The sequence below is a fragment of the Panthera onca genome, chromosome A1 (genome assembly GCF_046562875.1).
Source record: "Panthera onca isolate mPanOnc1 chromosome A1, mPanOnc1 haplotype 2, whole genome shotgun sequence".
Lineage (NCBI taxonomy): Eukaryota > Metazoa > Chordata > Mammalia > Carnivora > Felidae > Panthera > Panthera onca.
The window spans coordinates 314,220-331,651 of NC_138339.1; the positions used below are offsets into that span (position 1 = coordinate 314,220).

The window sequence follows — 17,432 nt, forward strand, 5'->3', positions numbered from 1 at the left end:
GGGGGTCAGGGGCTCAACAGGCATGGGAGAAAGGCTTCCCTGGAAAGTGATGTCTCCGCCCAGATGAGAGCCACCAGGACCCAGCCTGGGGGGAAGTGATGGAAGGGGGCAGGGGAGGGGCAGGCCTCACAGGGTCCTGGGGGCCACAACTGGCCCGGGGAAATCCTGGGGGACTCCAGTAGGAGGGGCCGCCAGGGAGGTTTGAGGGACAAGAAGGGAGACGAGGGCTCAGAGTGGGGCGGGGGCGGGGGGAGGGGTAGGAAGGGACCTTGGAGGAGCAGGTCCTCAGAGTGAGCTCAGCTCTGCTTCTTGAAATGGCCCAGTGGGTTCCTGGTGCGCTTGGGGGCGAGGGTCGTGCTGAGATGCACTTTCCAACATTCCACCATCTCGGTCTCCAAAGCGGCACCAGGCTGCACTCATAGCCGCACGGCAGTCCACACTGGACACACAACCTCCGGGACCCGAGGGTGGTTGTCTCATCCCGGCTCTGTCCAGGACTCACACCTGTGTCAGCTGGGCTGCTCCAAGGAAGGCCTTGTCCGGGAGCCTTCCTGGCACCGAGCCGCCTTCCCGGCCTGAATGCACCGAACCAGACCTCAGGCCTGGAGGGTATGGGGGAGGCCCACGTGGGTGGGGAGACACAGAGGCCACGTGTGGGCTGGACCGCTACCCCTCCAGGCACTTGGGCCCTCTCCAGGTCTAGGACAGGGCTTCCGCAGAAGCCCAGCTCTCCCTCAGGGCGACGCAGGGCCCCCTGGAAGGTTGTCTCCTCGGAGAGACGTGGCCCTGGAGGGAGCTCCCCGTGAGCTCTGAAAACCCGGCAGGCAGCCTGGCTCCAGAGTCTGTGTCCCGAAGAAGTGGCAGGTGTTAGAACCGGCTTCCAAAGAGTTTAAAATGTGCCTTTTGAAATGGGAATCGTAGGGTTTGCTTTTCTACCTCCAGGCACTGTTGGTGAGGCAGAGGTGAGAACACAGTCCCTCCTGGCTTCAGACACGGGACTCCACACGCACATTCCACATTTTGGGGCGTCCCGTCTTTAAACGCCTCCTGGCTCGTGGGTCTCTCACTGTCTAAGGGCCCAGACAGACCCGGTGGTACATTCTGGAAGCCAGCCACTCCAAGCAGGAAGTGTCCCGGGGCCAGCCTGCTCTCCTCCCTGGGGCAACAGTCTACCACCCACTGGCCCTCTCTGACTGCCTGGAGCCTCTGCTGGGCCTAGTGCCGGCTGGCCCGTCCAGACACCCATCCAAGATACCCACTGCCAGCCCTACCTATGGCCTGGCCTAGGGTGACTTTTCCTCAGAGAGGTGCCCCCGGCCATTGGACTACAGAGACCGATTGGTCCCTGCCTCCCCAACTCCTCAGATGCCTTGCTCCGGGCGTCTAGGGACAGAATAGGCTCATTGGCCCCTGGGTGCTGTTCTGATCTGTGATTTTGGCTGATGCCTAGCCTTGACCAGCTGCATCCTGAGGACCGAACACAGGTCCCCTTAGGGACTCCTGCTCTAAACCCTGAGACTCTCCCCTGTGTCCAGTGGCTAGAGATGGCCCTGCCATCCTAGATGTACCCAACCACCTAGAGGCATCACCAGTAAATGCACCCGGGGCTTACTCACCTCCAAGGCCCGGCCAGACGTGTTTGGCCCCATGTCAACCTTAGGGGGTTTCTCTGGGCTGAGCCTGGAGGCGGTGCCAGATGGCAGTGGGGGCTCCAGGAAGCATACGTGCTCCCCATGGGGTGAGGACAAAGTCCCAAGGTGACAAATGGGACAGGTGAGGTGACTATTCCCGTCAGGGGACCTTTGGCCTCTCTTTCTCAATGCATGTCCTTTGTCATCAAGGTTTTGAGGCCTTGATCCACACAAAGAATGCTGTGCAAGGCTGTTCCTTCAGCCGGACGGAAACCACCGGTCCGGGCCCGTCCCTGGGAGTCTGGTTCGGCAGGTGGTGGTGTTTGGGGCCTGTGGTGCCAGCACCCACTTCTCATCGGTCGCCCCCAGTGCCGGAAGCTAACCCCGTAGACCCACGATGCAAGCGGCCAGCCACGGCAGCCCCGGAACGGGCAGCGTCGAGGGCTGCGTGCACATCTGCGCAAGGCCTCAGCTGAGCCCCTGGCCTCACCTGTTCCAGTTTCCCAGGTAGATAATGGCCAGCTCCCAGGTGGGTGGGGCGCACCTCGGCCGTACGCCAGGGCTGAATTAAGTAACCCAAACTGCAGGAGACACTGGCAGGGGCAGGAGGGGCACCGGTGACTGTGCAGAAGCTGGCGCGGCTTTTCTTGCAGGTTGGGTGGGGGCGCCCGGGCCGCCACTGCTCAGGTGGGTGTCTACCAGGCTCCACAACCGGCCTCTGCCCAAGGGGCCTTCTCCTCCCTCTCCCTGGAGGCTTGCTGGCAGGGGAGTGAGGCCCACCCCCCACCTTCTTGCTGAGGGGGAGGGACAGCAGCTTGGCCGACTCACCCACCCCACCCACCCGCCAGCCTGGTTGGACAGGGCGTCATTCCCGGGCAGGACGCGAACCTCAGCCTGGGGTTGCCTGGACAGGCTCTTGTTCATTCATCAAACCTTACTGTAAACATGCCAAGCGGGTTAAGTGGACCCACCGGTGACATCTGTCACCCCAACCACTCGTCCCCTTTTTGCGTCTGTGTTCTGTACCGAGCATTGTTAAGGGGAGTGCCCAGAGCCTGCTCCCGCAGAGCCCAGCCCAAGGACCCCGCACCGGGGACCCCACCCCGAGGACCCCCCTGCAGACGGCACGCCCACTCACCCATCAGGCCGCTGAGGAAGACGCCGTAGAGGGACAGCCCGGTGGTGGCCGCATTCCACACGGTGCCCACGACGGCGTACAGGAGGATGGTGCCCAGGTTGCCAAAGAAGAGCCGGTTGGGCATGAAGTAGCCGGCGTCCAGCACGATGGGGGGCAGCAGGTAGAAGAAGAAGACAGTGGGGGTGAGTGTGAAGGAGGCGATGTGGTCGGCCGCCCAGACGATGCCGCCCAGCACCAGGCCCAGCACGATGAGCAGTGCACTCTCGGGGACGACGCTGGTGACCTTGTGTGACAGGTGGAAGCCTGCGGGGGAGGGGGCCGTCAGGGGCGCCGGGACCCCTCCGAGCGAAGCCTCTGGTCCAGGGCCACCGCGGGCCCCTCCCACACGGGCAGATTTCATTCTGGAAACGCAGCAGGCTCTGGGGCTGACGGAGACCGGAAGCAGCTCTCCCTGTTCACGCCTGGGAGGGGGGGCTGCCTGGTGGCTCTGTGGACAGGCCGTCCTCCTAGGAGGGGCTGTCCCAGCCCACAGGACAGACACGGGCCTGGGAAGTGAGGCTCCACGTCTGCGTCTGTGGACGCTTCCCTCCGGCCCCACTCATGTGGCCAGGAGGCCCTGCCAGTCCACTGTCGACTGCTGTCCCCTCGGGACCTGGCCCCTGGGACACCCTCCTCAGGGTCTCTTTGCCTTTGAGGGGTGGGTCTGGGGCAGACAGAGCCTCCCATGATAGTCGGGCTGCAGGGGGCGGATCCTGAGCCCAGGGCACCCTCATCCCAGGCCCTGCGTGGCCGGTCCCCTCATCCTTCCATGCTGCGTCTTGCCCACCCTCACCCAGCTTGTCTCAAGGTGCTGGAGCCTGAAGTGCGGCTGCCTTTTAACCTGCCCTGGTGGGACTCGGGGGCCCCGGAGGTCCCCCTGCTGACAGCCGGCTGCCTGGGCCCCGTGGCCCATCACCCTTGCAAAGACCTTAGGGTGCAGAGGCCTGTACTCTGAGTGAGGCAGGCTCACAGACCTCCCAGGGCCCTTTTCTCCTTCTGCTGTGTTTGTTCTATTTTTTAAGACTCAGAGAAAAGGTTAGAAGAATTCCTAGGATGTGTTCCAGGTGGCAGCAGCTGCCCGGCCAGTGAAGCCCCCCATCCGGGCTTCCGCTGCCCCTGGACCGTGCCACTCTGTCCACCCCAGGCACCACCTCCCTGCTGTCCGTGTCCCCTCCCCTCTCCCCCCGAGTCTGTGGAAACCTCTGGTTCCACCAGCCTCTCTCTCTAAGGTCTCCTACCCTTGGTCAATGATCTCTCAGGTCTAACAATGGGTGTTGACCCATGAAAATCCTCTTTACGATTTCCCCGTTTTGCCGTCCTCGCTGGAGTGCCCGTCTTACTGAGATTGTGTTGGCCCTTTTCTGGGAGGTTGAGCTCTGTGGGGACTTCCCTTCCATTTCTTGGGTCATATTTTACCCCAGGTGTCCTCCCCCTTCTCTTTCCTACAACATCGTATGGCCGCCAGCTGCTTCTTCGCCCTAGTCGTGCCTGACCTCACTTTATACGCACTCACGGCGCAGGGCAACTTTCTGATTCCGGCTTCTGCCTCACATGGGCTCACGTGAGCTAGAGTTTGGGGCGGGATGTTGCTGTCCTTGTCCTGTGGTCTGGGCGCCCTCCTGGGACCCTCGTTCCGTGCTCTCAGCTGGCATCCTGTTGGCAGCCAGGGCCGGGCCTTCTGGGCTTCTGCACTTCCGGCCACCCAGCCCAGGCACGAGGGAGGGTGACAGTTTCAACCAGCAGAGGCCTCTGGTTGATGGGAATTCTTGGTGAGAGAGGCCAGCCCTGCAGGCGGGCTCTCCCCAGGCCTGTGACCCCTTCCAGAAGGCAGCTGCACTGTAATGAGCTAATTAAACGGAAGACTTGATTGACTCTTAAGTGGCAATTTGCTGGTGGTTCAGCTATTAAGCATATAATGGGCATTTTAGGAGCCAGTAAGCTGAGTTCCTGTGGGGGAAATGCCCTGTGGTCACTGGCCCGAACTGCAGGGACGCAGTCAGGGATGTGGCTCCCAGTCAGGCTGAGTCACCACAGGCAGACCCCTCCTTCCCGCACCAGGTCACTGTGAAAAATCCCTGACTCTAGGGTGGACGCTCAAGGCACAGCCATGGCCTCTGCTGCAACCCCACGGGGGGGGGGGGGGGGGGGGGGCTGGGCCTCTGGGAAGTGGGGAGGGAGAGAGGGAGGGGGAGCAGGAACTGAGAGGCACATGCCTCACCACGGCCACCAGAAAACCCAGCACCCGGCGTGCCCAAGTGGGCTTGGCCACCGAGACTCCACTGGCAGGTGGAAAGACCCGATTCCCTCTCAACCCTTGTTTGCTACACCTCGTTAGAGAAGGATCCAGCAAAGGCAAATCTGAGCAGTGACCCGATGACCTCCTCAGGACCCACAGCTCGGGGCCTCCACATCTGGCCTGGCCCAGAGCCTGAGCCATGACCATGGAGAAAGGCCCTGCGTCCTAAGGCCATGTGCCCACAGGGTGGCTGTGACCTTGGGAAACGATTAGGTGGTGCAAACTTCCGCCTCAGAATCCCACGGCATTTTCTGGGGAAAAGCCAAACCTCATAGGCTGGACAGGCAGGGAACGTCTGAGCCTTTGAGGAGCCCACAGAGCTGGCTTTCCCATGTGCCCTGCCGAGGGAGAGGGCAGACAGCGATTCAGTATGTGCACCAGCCATGCTGTGCTGACCCCGGGCCCGGCCACGGGCAGAAAAGCTTTGCGGAAAGACAGTGGCTCCCCACATGCCTCGAACACTGGAGAAGCAGCAGCTTAGCGGCGTAAACCCCAGCTCGGCAAATATTTGAGCTGCTAATGCAGGCAGGGCACGTGGTGCGTACTCCTAGGACTGACAAGACAGAGTGACAAGGACAGTAGAGGACAAAATCCAAGTGCACCAAGATGCACAGACTACGGGGAGCTGAGTGAGGCCGGGTCCGGAGCTCCCCTGCCGGGGCCGGTCCCTTCCGACAAGGGAACGTTAATGAAGCGACTCCCAAACCCACAGGTAACTGATTGCTGAGGCCGGGAGAGTTACAGCTAATTAAGCACGAACGGCCTGGCTGCAGGGTGGTAACCACAGGGGACACACACTTTTCATTCTAATTACAAACCCTCTGACTGATGTTAAAGGTCAGGAGGCGCCCGCCTGCCAGCCAGCCATTTCTGGAGCAGGCCCTGGACAGAGTGGGTGCCGAGGCCCCCGGGAAGGTCATCGCTGACGTGCGTCACGCCCCCTCGGGATGCAGCTGGGTACCCAGGACCTGGGGTCAGGCCCTATGTGGCCACAGCCTCCAAGGATCTCTCAGCAAGATTCAGCTGAGTCCACGCAAATGCAACAGCACAGTAAATCCTTTGGTTTTACTTTAACGCGCACGAGCCTTGGTCAATGAAACGCTGCCTGACAAAATAACCAGACCAAGCAGTGGAAACATTCCCAGAGAGAATGAGAAGCACTGGGAGTACACAGGGGACCCACTTCACCTGGGGGGCAGGCGTGTAGGGGGCGGGCCTGAAATATCACACACTCGGGTCCACACACAGGTGCTCAGAGACACAGGTGGGCACACACAGACACACACACACACACACACACACACACACACCCCCGCACGTGACTTCCCCAGCACGGACTCCACAGACGAGCGTGAGGTTCCTCCCGAGCTTTCCTAGGACGGGACTGGCTCTGAGCCCCTCCCCGCCACCCACGGGGAGAGGAACAGACCCCCTCTCTCTGACCTCCATGCTACCTCAAGAGGCACCAAGGTATGAGTTAGTTACAGCAAATGTGTCAGCTGCCAAGCCCAGGGCAGGAGCTGAAGATATTTATAGTGTCCTCAAATATTACCTAGCTGACCCCACGGCTCCTGCCTGCAAGGATGTTCCAGATGAGTGCTCAGAGTTGTTGTCAGACAGGCCTGGCCTCTCCCCAGGGAGGGTCTGTTTCCGGGACCCTGAGTAGAGCTTCGAGAGCAAAGGAGGCCTTTCAGGATTGGCCCTTCTGCTCACAAGCCATGAGACACTTTAGACATTGCGTGCCTACAAAACCCAAGCAACCTTTGTCAATTTTTAAATTAAAAAACGAAAATTGTTAATAGCTTCCTAGGAAAGCATCAGATTCTTTCATTTGGAGCCATCGTGAACAGAAGTGAGGACAGAAGGAAGGCTGGGCCCCAGCCGGCTTCAAGCACTGAGCCCAAGCGTGCATGTCCGAGCTGAAGGCGTGCGGGGACAGGAGCTGGAGCCGGAGCCCAGCGAGCACCAGGACGACGTTCACAGCAGCGTCCTTCTCCCCGAGCAACTCCCTCCTTCTCAGCCCTCCTGGGCCAGGCCGCTCCTGTGGTAGTCCACATTAAAGGATGCCATGCTTAAGCTTTGCTTTCTTATGGTTTCATGACTGGCTCTAAACTAAATAAAAGTTTGGGAGCAGGATCTGTGACAATTATACCTTCGGGGCCGGGCACTGGTGGGGTAGCACCATTGTACCAACTGTCCCTAGGGAACAACCATGAACTCTGGAAGAAACGTGTCAAATGGCAACTTAGGCACTGAGGAGAGACGGAGAGAAGGCAGACGCTGGCGGGCTCCAAACCTTGAGGGAAAGGGCGGCAATGGGCGAGTTCCCTGTTTTCTTTTTTGTTTTCGTTTTCCTGACTTCCCTGTTTTTTATGGCTTTTTCCAGAGAGCAGATCCCAGCTGGGGTTGTCCAGAGCAGTTAAAACTGTAGCCTTACTGGGCTGAGAAAGCGGAGGGCAGAGATGACGGTGACCACGGCAGCTGGGCAGCGAGAGGCCAACATTCTATGTGTGAACTCTTCCCAAATTCCTGGCTGATCCTTGAATTACACACGAGAGAGGCAGGTACCAACTTCCTGTCACCACAGGGAGACCTCTTTGGAGTCTCAGTCCATTCCTGGTCAAATGACAGCACAGCACCAACCACCACCACAGAAATCAAGGCTCTCCAGAGGAGCACAGCGGAATACAGAGTCTCTACAACGTATGAGCTATAGTCCTGGAAACAATCCCAAATTACCAGACACATGAAGACACAGGAGAATGGGACCCAGACATCACTGGGGATCTCAAAGTGATCCAGGCATTGGAATTAGCAGACAAGGGTTTAAAAAAAACTACTGTAACTATGCTTAAGGGTGTAAAGGAAGATATACTCGTAATGAATAAAAAACTAGTAAATCTCAGTAGAGAAAAGGAGTTGGCGATTTGTTTTCAATAAGAGCCAGATAGCAAATTGCTTAGGCGTGTAGGTTCTATGGTCTGTTCGGCAGTTAGTCAGCTTGGCCGCTGCATCACAAAAACAGCCATACACCCACGAACAGCTGTGCTCCAAGAAAACTTGATTTACAAAAACAGGTGGCCAGCCCACGGGACATAGTCTGCTGACCCCTGACATAAAAGAAACCTAAAAGAACCAAATGGAAGTTCCAGAATCGAAGAATTCAATATCTGAAATAAGAGATTCAATAGACAGACCTGACAGCAGACAGAGAGAGGAGAGACAGTGAACTCGAAGTTAGATGAGTGGACATTGTCCAGCATAAAGAACAAAGATGAGAAAGATAAAAACGTGAACAGAGCATCAGCCACCAGTGGGACAGTGTCGGAAGGTCCAATACATGTGTAAATGGAGGCCTGGAAGGCCAGGAGACAGAGGAGGGGGTGGGGAAAATCTGAAAAGAGAATGGCCCCAAATGTCGCCCATCTGGCAAAAGACATAGATTTGCAGATCTGAGAAGTCCCTCAGATTGGATTTCTATCTGATTTCTATTTCTATCGATCGGTCTTCAAGTGAAGTCGGAATAAGTGTGAGAAAGGCTGAGGGTCCAGGGAGAAGCAGTGGGGGCGGTGGGGCGCCTGGACGACATGAGATGGGCACCTGGGGTTTGGGGAGGGCTGGGGACGGGGCTGGGGCCAGGAGAGGACCTCAGGAGAGGAAGGGCGGGGGGCCGCCCAGCCTGGGCTGCGTAGAGCCCCACGGATCCAGCTGGTGGTACCGATCCGATGGCACACAGGGCGTGATTGCTGCAGGAAGCTGGTGGCCCGGTCACGGAGACCCCGTTGAGCAAAATGGCTCGTGGAACCGCAGCTGCAACAGCAGGAGGAAGAAAGGGTCCACATCAGAGCCACACAGATCCCCACGCCGGCACCACGGACGGACCCCCAGCTCCGCTCAGGGTGTGACGGGCCACCGGGCCCCGTGTACCTGGTGCCTCCGCTTCCACAGGACCTGTGGCCCCGGAGGCTTCACAGACCAGAAAGGCGTTGTTCCTCAGAGCTTTCTGCTTCAAGGACGTGGAAAGTTAGTCTTGACCTAGTGGTTGCCTGGAGGCTCGGAGATTGACCAGGGTGGTCACACTCGTTGTAAAATCCACCAGACAAAGATACAAAGATGCTTCACTCTGGGGTGGGGCTGGGGGGCCGCGAGGGGCCCTCAAAAGGCTCCAAGGATTTTACGAACAGGTTCTCTGTGGGGGAGCAGGTGTAGGTCTCGTTGACCTTTTACCCCTTCGTGTGAAAATTCCAGCGAGGCTATTTTCTCTGAGGACATCTTTGGTGCAGATAATGTGTGGGCAGCGTCCCAAGGTGTCGTAAACCAAGCCTGTGCCCACTCACGTGGCTGCCGTGTCGCCACGGTCACCACTATCAGGGCGTTCCTAGCACCGTCCCCTGAGGCTGGGACTTTGTCATGGGCCGCTGCCCGGACACAGAGCAGCAGGAAATGGTGGGGACTATTGACTCTTGATATGGACGTGGTGCTGCAGGAGGGTGAAGGGCTCCCCAAGGTGGGAAGGCCACGGGGCAGCTGACGGCCGGGAGGGCCCCGCTGAGGACAGCAGCACTGACACATGCCAGCTGTTCCCGGAGGCACATGGAGCCGCGGGGACAGCCTTCAAGAGGACAGGCACAGCCTGCTGAGTGGCCTGGCCAGGTGCTGCCCCTGCGGACCCCTCGTGCCCGGTTCCCCACGGAGCAGCGCCTCCACGGTTTCTGCATGTGTGAGGGCTTTCTGTTCCGAGGGACCTGTCCTGCCACTTCTCGAGCTACTATTATCTTATCCCTCCAGACTCGATTTCCTCAAGGTCAGATGACAGTCTAGACCTTTCTGGGAAGTTGGACGATGAAAATCAGATTCTCACAAGGAGGGTGGACTGAGTGCGTCTTCCCCAAGCCTGATGAAAACAAAGGGGAAAAGGGGGGAGGGTGGGTGTCACTCATTGTCTTTATTTTTCATTTTTTGGCCAAAAGGAAGGAGAGATGCGAAGACACCGGCACCCTGGTGTCTCATCCACCGTAGCCCACGCTCCCACATACATGGGCCTGGCCCAGGTCGGCTACTGGGGGTGTCTTGGGCACAAAGCCCACAGCTGAATCACAGGAAGCACAGTCAAGCGAGCGAGGGAAAGTTCGAATATCACCATCGCTATCCACACCGATGAAAGGAGGGTCGCACCCTTGATAAGAAAGTACATCCAGAGATTTCAAACCTCTTTTCAAATATGAGAGCAGAAGTACTTGACAGAAGAGTTGAGGGGACAGAGATAGAGGGAAAAGACAAGGACACAAAACACAGGAGAGGAAACCTAAAAGGGAAGAACAAGGGACGATCGGGAGACGAGAGCAGAGGAGACGGGCACTGACCCGACAGCCACAAACACCCCGGGTGCACAGGGCTCCAGGGACTCTGTCTCCAGGGACTCAGCATGATGGCCAGTTGGATCCCACCCCCAAAGAGGGGAGGAGTGGGAGGAGACCCCACACGAGGGAGGAGGTTGGGGGGGAGAGGGAGGAGACCCCACATGAGGGAAGAGGTTGGGGGGGAGAGGGAGGAGGCTGGGGGGGGGAGAGGGAGGAGACCCCACATGAGGGAGGAGGCTGGAGGGGGAGAGGCAGGAGACCCCACATGAGGGAGGAGGCTGGGGGGGGGAGAGGGAGGAGACCCCACACGAGGGAGGAGGTTGGGGGGGAGAGGGAGGAGACCCCACACGAGGGAGGAGGCCGGGGGGGGAGAGGCAGGAGACCCCACACGAGGGAGGAGGCCGGGGGGGGAGAGGCAGGAGACCCCACACGAGGGAGGAGGCTGGGGGGGAGAGGGAGGAGACCCCACATGAGGGAGGAGGCTGGGGGGGGAGAGGGAGGAGACCCCACACGAGGGAGGAGGCTGGGGGGGGAGAGGGAGGAGACCCCACACGAGGGAGGAGGCTGGGGGGGGAGAGGGAGGAGACCCCACACGAAGGAGGAGGCTGGGGGAGGAGAAGGAGGAGACCCCACACGAGGGAGGAGGCTGGGGGGGGAGAGGGAGGAGACCCCACACGAGAGAGGAGGCTGGGGGGGGGGGGAGAGGGAGGAGACCCCACACGAGGCACTGGGCCAGGGGCAGGACACCAACTTTGGAGGGGCCTGGAGTGATGCCTCCTTCCTGGGCAGGGAGTTGATTTCCAGGCTTCACCCAGAGGGGTCAGCCTGCTCCTGATGCTTGCTTGTCAAGGCTCAGCTTGCTGCACAGCCAGTCCCCAGAAGTAACAGACGGAGAAACCACATTTGGTGGAGAATGAACCCACCAAACGGGGGTTCTCCCCAAGACAAGAAGGCACGAGATTCAGGAGATGGGGTGCCCAGTGTGGGGGAGCTGGTGTTGTGCCCGGAGAGGGGAGGGGCCCGGAGCACATTGCCACATGCAGCAGCCTTCTGGGAGTTTGGGGCCGAACCACTTAAATCCATAGAAAACTGTGCCAACAACAGATTAGTCAATGACTTTGGGTAAAACAAAAGGATGTACTGGGAATGGAAAAACGGTCCCATGCTGTCTCACGGCTGTGAAGACAGTTTGTGTAGTCACAACGTTCAGCACCGAAATTTTGGTGGAAAACACCAGAACTTAGAGAGCAAGCATGTGGGGGTGGGGCAGGCTTTCTGTGCTAACTCCCCTGGCCAGAGACCCACAGCTGCTGAGTCATATCACAACCCCTTCCCGCCTTGTGCACCCACATGAATGGTCCTGGCCAAGATAGCCTAACATGCCCAACGTGTGCTAGCAAAGCCAGGCACACAAGACAAGGCGGCTGGCCCCCTGGGCAGGGAGGGGTAGGGGCAGGGGCAGAACGAGTCCTAGATGATGTCTGTGCAGAAAATCCCAGAAAGTGATGGAAGACTTCAGGGTATACAAAGTCCATTACTCTCCCATAAACCAGCAATAAAGGTATGGAATTCGAAATGTAAACCATAACACCATTTACATCAACACCAAAAAAAGAAAAATAAACAAAAACCAAAAAAAATCTTAGGTAGAAATCTAACAAAATGTGTACAGAACCTACATGAAAACTTGCAAACTTGGACGAAGAAATCAAAGAAAACCCATATAAATGGAGAGATGGTCCACGTGCACGAATGGCAAGACTCAGCACGGTCACGCGGCGAGTTCTTCCTGGCACGATCCACGGACACAATGCAATCCCAATAAAAAATTCCAACCTGTTACTTTATCATACGGAGGCAAAAAACCCAGAGCAGCCAGCACGACCTTGAAGAACATTTGAAGACTGACACTTCCCGACTTCAAGACTCAGGTGAGACCACGGTGATCGCTGAAAGGACAGACGAGCGGATCAGTGCAACGGAACAGAGGGCCCAGAAACAGACGCACGTGATCACAGTCACCGGTCTTTGACGAAGGGGCACGGGTAACACAGTTGAACAAAAGTGGTCCCGTCGGCGACTGCTGGGACGGCGGGACGTCCCCGTGAAGAAAAATGAGTCCGGACACAGACCTTACAGCCTTCACAACAATGAACTCTCAACGGATAGAGACCTACAAGTAAAATGCAGAACTATACGTCTCCTGGAAGATCGTGGGACAGAAAACCTAGCTGGGTTTGGTGATGACTTCTTAGATCCAGCACGATCCCTGAAAGAGGGAAGCCCGACCTCACTGAAACGAATGAACTGCCTGAGAAAGACCACGTCAAGAGAGCAAGAAAACAAGCCACAGCGGGGAGAAATTATTTGCAAAACATGTATCTGATAAAGGATTTGTGTCCCACACACACGAAGAACTCAAATCTCAGTAAGAAAACAAACAATCCAATTTAAAAATGGGCCAAAAACCTAAAGAGGCACCTCACCAAAGAAGATATGCACGTGGAAACGTAGCTCAATATCATATGTCATTAGGGGATCGCAGATCAAAACAACAAGGTACCACTAGACATCTATTAGAATTATTAAAATTCACGACACAGACGACTGGAGATTCTCGCTGGTGCGAATGCAAAACGGTGCAGCCACTTTGGAAGACAGTTTGGCGGTTTCTTGCAAAACCAAACATACCTTCACCGTACGACCCAACAATCATCTCCTTGGTGTTTACACAGAGGAGTTGAAGCCTTATGTCCATACAAGAGCCTGAAAATGGATGTTTACAGCAGCTTTACTCGTACTCGCCAGATTGTTCTTCAGTAGCTGGATGGATAAAAAGCCGTGCTACATACACAGTGGAGTATCATTCAGCGCTAAAATAAACGAGCCGTCGAGATAGGAAAATCCGTGGCTGAATCTTCGATGCACGTTACTAAGGGGAAGAAATCCATCTGAAAAGGCTACCTCCTGGAGTCCTCACACAGCAGCATTCCAACTCTACGACATTCTGGAAAAGGCAGAGACTACGGAGGCAGTAAAAAGATCAGTGGTGTCCAGGTGATGGGGAAAGGGAGGGATAGGTGGAGCACAGAGGATTTTTAGGGCACCGAAAATACTCCGTACGATCCCATAATGATAGATACACGTCATGACACATTTGTTCAAACCTGTAAGATACATAACACAAGAGCAAACCGCGATGTAAACCATGGGCTTCAGTTAATAAGGATACATCAATATTGGCTCATTAACTGCAACAAATACATCACAGCAATGAAAGATGTCAACAATGGGGACACTGGGGGGGTGGGAGAGGGGGGAGGGGGAGCCGGTGGGTATGGGGAACTCTCTGTGCCACCTGTTCAATTATTGCGTACATTTTCACCTTCACTAAAAAATTGGGTCTATTAATTTTTGAAAATCAGCATTGCTGAGGTGTGGGGGATGCCTTTGCGCTGTGAGGTAGGCTTGGGAGGCCAGGCCCGGGACGGAGGTGACGTGACGGTGTTTTAGGGATGAGGGAGGGAGGTGGGCAGGCCGGGAAACACCCTTGCTCCTCGCCCTGAGGGACGACCGGGGGTGAGCGGCCTGCGGTTTTGTGCCGGCCGGGGAGCGGTCTGTCGTGACTCTACTGCGCTCGCGTGCTGCCGGGTTTCGTCGGAACAAAACCAAGTTTGTTCAGGTTCACCGAAAAGGGTTTATTGCCACCCACGGGGAAGGGGCAGCTCCAGACTGGGGTGGTGCGGTGTGGGGTTCTGGCTGCCAGGGTGGCACAGGGTGGAGGGCGCCACGGTGCCCGGAGCTTTCCTAGTGTGTGAGGCAGGAGCAGCGGGGAGGCCAGGTGCCAGGAGAGGGCACGAGTGGGTGTGCAGGGTGCAGGTGTGAGCACACGTGGCTGTGAGCTGTGTGAGCAAGTGCGGGCAGGCGGGCGGGAGAAGCACCCCCCACCCCAGGAACCACGTGACGTGGCAAAGCTTGTGGCAGAGCCAGGCCCATGTGGCGCCCGTGCGGTGTGGCGCGGCTGGGGCTTCAGGTCTACCCTGAAGCTGGCCTCAGCGGACAGCTGCACGCTCCTCGTGACGGGTCAGGCGAGAGCCTCTCTGAGGGGAAGGTTTGCCTGGGGCCACACGGCCACGCAGCCACAGGGCCCGCCTGGGCGCACGCCGCAGGCCCCTGCACGCCCCGCCCCCGTCCCCTCCCAGCTGGGACAGAGGCTCCCCGGAAACAGCCTGACGTGTGGCCCTCCCAGGACAGGAGCTCCACGGGAGGGGACGGTTCCAAGGTTTCTGAGGGTGCTGTGGCCCGCGTGTCCTCACCAGGGCACGCTCACACCTCCATCACGGCACCCACAAACACCCTCCGTGGGCCCCGTGTGGCCTCCCCTTGCAGCCCTGGTGGGCAGGACAGTCAGCTCCTGCCAGGCTGCCTGAGGACCACAGACCCTCCCCTGCTCCCCTTGATGAAGGCACAGGACGCCAGGGAGGAAGACCTTGTCAACGGGAAAGCAGAGAACTCACCCCCGCTTCCCACAGATAGGCGCTGGGGCCCGGCACGTGGATTTAGGCCGGACACAGCACAGCGTGGCCCTGTGGGCTGGTGCAGGAGGCCGGGGCGGAGTGTGCTGGCCCCGCTCAGCTCACAGGCTGCCTGCCCTCAGCCACCCCAGGACAGAACCTCCTTCCTGTCCCTCTCCTGGGAGCAGACACCACCACGCTGTGTCCAGTCTACTTCCGAGATTCCGCTGGGCTCCGTGCTGGCTCCCGGCCATGGTCTGAGGAGTGGCCCCCCAGCCCCTGGCTTGGGAAGGCACCATTGTTCTTCGGGGACAGATAACGCTTCCCCAGCTTCACGCGGCTCAGCTCGTGACACTCGAACTAATCTTCAGGCCACAAGAAAACCAGGATTCTACACTGAAAGCCAGCTGCAGGGGCCTCAGGGCCCGGTGCCCTGAGGGCAAGGTGGGGTCCTGGGGAGGGGGAGGTGCAGAGGCAAATCCCGGTAGTCTCCACCCGCTGTGCCACTGGAGGACTCTGTGGTGGGGTGGGGGGTGGGAAGAGGGTCCCGGAGCGCTAGGCGCGGGGGTCAGCTTTCCCGGCCCTGGACACCATGGTCAGGGGGCGGGGGGGTGGGAAGGGCCCATCCTTGTCCCCGGGCGGCCAGCCACACGCGCCCATCCCACATCTGCCAATGCCTCTCGTGGGGCACCTCACGTGAGCCGGAGTGGGTGTTGGGCAAAGACATGCTCCTCCAGGCTTTGGGGCCCCAAAATGCAGGGCACAGGCCAAGGCTCACGTCGGCCCGGGGCTGAAGGCACCCCAGCCGTCGGAATGTTCTCGGCGTTTTTGAGTTAATGAGTAAAGGATTTTGACAACAGAGGCTGTACCCTCGACACTGGGGGCCTTCTCAGAAACTTCCAACCGCCTTCCTTCACCGGTTCACCCCCAGAAACGCAAGCTCTGGGGGGGGGAAGGTGCACGGGAAGGGCTGTGCTGAGACCTGCCCACACCTGGACCCCCGGCCCCTGCTCTGGTCACTAACTGTATTTTGTAAATGGCGGTCAGGTGACCCCCACCCCAATCCTAGCCACACTGCACTGGGGGAGGGGAAAAGGAGGAGGAAGAAAAGGCACACTGGTGGCCGCGGTTTGAGGCACACGGGTGAGGGGCCGACACAGGGTTCCTTCGCAGGCCTGGCCGAATCCACAGAACACCCTCTCCAGCTACACTTGGTGGGTACAAGCCAGCACCCACCAGGATGAAGCCACAAAATCATTCCCACTCCAGGGACAGGGCGGCACCAGGAGCCTGCAGGCAGCGGGCGTGTGGGGGCAGGACTGCCGAGTCCCATTCTTGCCGCTTGTGGGAGGACACGGGCCCCCAGAGCTGGGTCCTGGCTCTCACCTGCCGTCTTGGACACAGGCGTCTGTAGCTGCCGTGTGGCTGTCTTTGCATTTTCGCTTTCAGGCAGCTGGTGTCAGTGGGCCTGTTATTATGGCCGGGCCCCCTGCTGGGACCGCCCAGGCCACAGAACGTCCCCCAGGCACCTTTGCAGGACCCTCCATGCATCTGCGCGCCGCACCTGCTAACCTCCGCTCTCCAGCCGCATCTGAGGGAAATGTGGTCAGCCGCGTCCCTGCTGAGGAGGCCAGGTTGCTGGAGAGGAGGGCAGCTAGCCCACTGCAAGGCCGCAGGCATTCCCCAGATGCAGCAACCGACCAGGCAGGGGTCGGGAGGCCCGGGAGGGCCCTGGAGTCCCGTGGGGTTGCCCACGGATGTGTGACGTGGCCAGCCGCCAGGAGCCTGGCTGGGCAGCGGCTGTGCGGGAATGGTGACCGTCGCCTCCCCCCTGCTTCCCACCCTGGACACCCTTGAGCTTGGATCCTGGCCGCAGCCCAGCCCCCGGAGGCCCTGGTTCGAGCTGTTTGGAGCCAGCCCTGGGGGACCGAGCTGGACCGAGCTCACTGATCCCTCCGGGCTCCTCAGCCGCCTGTGAGAGACCGAGGCCTGAGGCTGGCCCAGCCTGGGTCACACAGGCAGCTGGTCCCCTTCCCGATCCTCCGCTAAAGGACCAGAATGAAGGCTGTGCCGCCACAGGACGCGGGAAGGACGGCAGCACCCCACGCGGAGGCACGGCCCGCTTCACCACTGCACCCTGCCCGCTTATGCAGTTTCTGCTGTCACTGAGCACACAGGGCGACACTAGCTGACTTCTGGGGAGTCTGGCCTCTGAACTGGCCTTTGTGAAGTATGGGAGGGGGGCTGCGGCTGCCCTAGCCCTGGTGTTGACCACACCTGTTCCCAGGCCTGCTCCAGGGGCCTGCTGCAAAGGCCTCTGTGGCCCCAAGACACAGCTCTTGGGGGGCCGCTTCCGCTGGGGTGGCCAAGAGGCGGCTTCGGCCCCCTCCTCTACCCCAGGGTCTTTCCCAGCCCACCCCCTGGAAGCCCAGCTGCTTCTGTTGGGTTTGGGCA

At 58.8% G+C, this 17,432-nt stretch overlaps 1 protein-coding gene across 3 annotated transcripts in view; it reads right to left on the bottom strand.

Annotated features, from left to right (window-relative positions):
* Positions 1-17,432, bottom strand: part of SLC9A3 (solute carrier family 9 member A3) — a 41,087-nt gene that overhangs the window by 13,826 nt on the left and 9,829 nt on the right. For 2 of the 3 annotated variants that reach the window (XM_060634256.3, XM_060634257.3), the window contains exon 2: positions 2,770-3,072. The exons of the other annotated variant lie outside the window; for it this stretch is intronic. In XM_060634256.3, the coding sequence (XP_060490239.1) occupies positions 2,770-3,072 (303 nt within the window). The remainder of the gene's footprint in view (positions 1-2,769; positions 3,073-17,432) is intronic. 3 annotated transcript variants of the gene reach the window in all.